This window comes from Contarinia nasturtii, unplaced genomic scaffold (genome assembly GCF_009176525.2).
Source record: "Contarinia nasturtii isolate CC-2019 unplaced genomic scaffold, AAFC_CNas_1.1 Cnas_scaffold_2346, whole genome shotgun sequence".
NCBI classification, from domain to species: domain Eukaryota; kingdom Metazoa; phylum Arthropoda; class Insecta; order Diptera; family Cecidomyiidae; genus Contarinia; species Contarinia nasturtii.
The window spans coordinates 1-2,725 of NW_022199668.1; the positions used below are offsets into that span (position 1 = coordinate 1).

General features: G+C 38.6%; 1 protein-coding gene across 1 annotated transcript; it reads right to left on the bottom strand.

The window, feature by feature from the left end:
• Positions 1 to 615: 615 nt before the first annotated feature.
• On the bottom strand, positions 616 to 2,521 carry LOC116348196 (DNA-directed RNA polymerase II subunit RPB1-like). Its single transcript, XM_031779110.1, has 7 exons — positions 2,345 to 2,521; positions 1,753 to 2,223; positions 1,495 to 1,661; positions 1,332 to 1,424; positions 1,118 to 1,265; positions 950 to 1,035; positions 616 to 820 (listed from the first exon to the last, which is right to left on the bottom strand). The coding sequence occupies exons 1-7, from the start codon at positions 2,457 to 2,459 to the stop codon at positions 746 to 748; spliced, it is 1,155 nt and encodes a 384-aa protein (XP_031634970.1). The 5' UTR covers positions 2,460 to 2,521; the 3' UTR covers positions 616 to 745.
• Between the last annotated feature and the right edge of the window lie 204 nt (positions 2,522 to 2,725).

The following is a 2,725-nucleotide window of genomic DNA, read 5'->3' on the forward strand; positions in this document are numbered from 1 at the left end:
ACTTTTGGAGCAATTATAATGTTACTTAAAGATTTTTTTGGTTCGAAGTGAAAGAAGATGCCTTTATTCATGATCGAATTAAGAAGTCAGCTGCTGCTGAAGAAAGTAAGGATAATGACGATTCATTGGCCCAGAAACAGAAGATTTCATTCTTTGAGAATAGTCTCGAGCAATTGACGAATGTGCATAAGCAACTGGTTCGGGAGAGCGAGTTTGTGCGTTTTACTGTTTTACAGATGTTGAGGTTGAGACGGTCAACGTTAATATGAAAATTATGTATTCGAAATATTATTTACTAATTAGTTTGATTGACATTTCGAATATGTTTCGTCGATGTGTGGTTTTTGTAAAATAATTCGAAGAGCGGATAGTTTTTATGAAATTCTTGGAATTTGTAACGTTATAAACTACGTAGGGTGCCCTTTCAAATGGATCGTCATAAGGTTTACAAATTGCGCTCTCTTTTCATTCTCCGTTTCATTTTTTTATGCAAGTGCCATTCAAGAGACAAGATTGTTTGGTCAATCAAATCACATTATCTACCTTTCATTATCAGAAATATGTTTTGATAGAGAATTATGTATTGAGAGATATTGATTCAAGGAAAAAAAACTGTTTTGATTTAATTTTGTCACCGTAATATTTTTATTTTTACTTAACTAATAACATTTTAATCTAATAAGAGACAATAACATCATCATTTTGAAGTATTCGAATTGATAACAAAAATCGAGTTTTGTTCCATTTAGTGAGCTGGACCATAGGTGGATGCTGGCTGGTGTGGTGGAGCAGGCTGTGCTGGTAAGTAAGCAGATTGTGGCTGTGAAACAAAGATAGATTTTCAAATTGATAATTATTATGTGTGTCTTATATTATTTCCAGATTGCATTTGTCGAATATCATTTTGTATTTGGCCACGAAAAATTATATTTCAATTGAAAACGCTTACTTGTTGAGCGGGTGGGCCGTAGGTTTGAGCAGGTGCTGGTGCTGCTGGTGCTGGTGCTGGTGCTGCTGGTGTTGGTGCTGGTGGTGCTGAAAATCAAAATCACATGAATGTTTTTTCATTGATTTTTAATCAATTGAAAAAATGTTCACAATTAAGATGAAAATATACCTCCATATGATTGAGCTGGCGCAGAGACTGGTTCGTCTGAAGCGGAAACTACAGTAGATTCAGTATCAATGGTTGCTGGGGCAACTGAAGCAGCTGGTGCGGCGGCTTCTTGTTGTTCTTTTTGGGTCTTGTATTTGATGAAGTAAACCTACACAAAAGTAAACAAAACATAATACAGGGCTCAGATGAATTGGAACAGCTGAGTTTGGTTTACCTCTGGTTTGCTTGGGGTTGTTGAAACGACTGGGAGGTTACGTGCTAAATCGTCAAGTGATTCTGGTTTCTTAGCAAGAACATAGACGATAGTCTACATGATACAAAAGAAAAATTATTTAGTAAAAACCGAAAAAAATGTACAATTTAGGTGGTTGAACAACCTTTTCTTCAGTTTTTGGTTGAGCCAATTTACGTAATTGATCTGGATCAATAGCTGGAGCTGATGGAGCCTTAATGAAAATGATTTTGTAGTGTTTTTGTGCTTGAGCTGGAGTGCCAGCTGAGCTTGGTTCAGCAGCATCTTCAATTCCTGGTGGTGGAACGTGCACTAAACAAACAAAAATATTTCAAATCAGCTTGATTTGGTGTTCATGCACTTGAAATATATTCAAATATCATGAATTTATATTCATGCATACCATAGATGTGTTTGTGGACAGTAGTTTGGCCTTCAGTTTGAGCGGCTGGAGCAGCTGGTTGGTAGGATTGTGGAGCAGGTGCGTTGAACGCGCTGCCTGATGAAGCTAAAGTGGCTGGCAAAGCTGGTGCGCTTTGGGCGAATGATTGTGCACTTGGCGCGAATGATGGTGCGCCTTGGGCGAATGATGGTGCACTTGACGCAAATGATGGTGCGCCTTGGGCGAATGATTGTGCACTTGGCGCGAATGATGGTGCGCTTTGGGCGAATGATTGTGCACTTGGCGCGAATGATGGTGCGCCTTGGGCGAATGATTGTGCACTTGGCGCGAATGATGGTGCGCTTTGCGCGAATGATTGTGCACTTGGCGCGAATGATGGTGCGCCTTGGGCGAATGATTGTGCACTTGGCAACGAAGATCCGGCCGACAATGAAGCACCACTTGAAGATCCACTGAATGAAGGGGCTGGAGCTGAATTGAAATTATTGAAATTACATCAAATAATTAAGTGAGCTTTACTATTTATTCAGTAATTTGATATAAAATTTAAGCAATTTTTTGACGAATTGAAGAAAAATATGTGTTAATTTACCAGATCCAGGTGAGCTCAATCCGAATCCAGTTCCAATGGATTGTTCTGGATATGAATAACCCTGTGGTTTGGCTACAGCCAAAGCAATGCACGACAAAACCACGAACAACTTCATTTTCCTAGATAGTTGGAAGTGAATTACTATATTACTGACACTGTACTCCTTCGATGGACATACAAGTGTTGAACTGATGATTTGCTTAAAATCGCAGTCTCTTTTATACCAAATGAGCTTCCCTCACTCAGTCATTTTGTTATCATTTCAGTGACACGGCCGCCAATGACATATAACCTAATCTAATTATTATGCAGCGATTCAAAAAAAGCGTTGGCGATTTTAATATATTTTCATTTTTTGCGTAGTAAATAATTTTATGGTTC

Bases quoted from the DNA above. Each gene is read 5' to 3' on its own strand.
- LOC116348196 (XM_031779110.1), bottom strand. From the start codon at position 2,459: ATGAAGTTGTTCGTGGTTTTGTCGTGCATTGCTTTGGCTGTAGCCAAA. The intron at 1,266-1,331 runs GTAAACCAAACT...ACTTTTGTGTAG, and splicing joins CAACCCCAAGCAAACCAGAG to GTTTACTTCATCAAATACAA. The intron at 821-949 runs GTAAGCGTTTTC...TTTGTTTCACAG, and splicing joins ACGGCCCACCCGCTCAACAA to CCACAATCTGCTTACTTACC.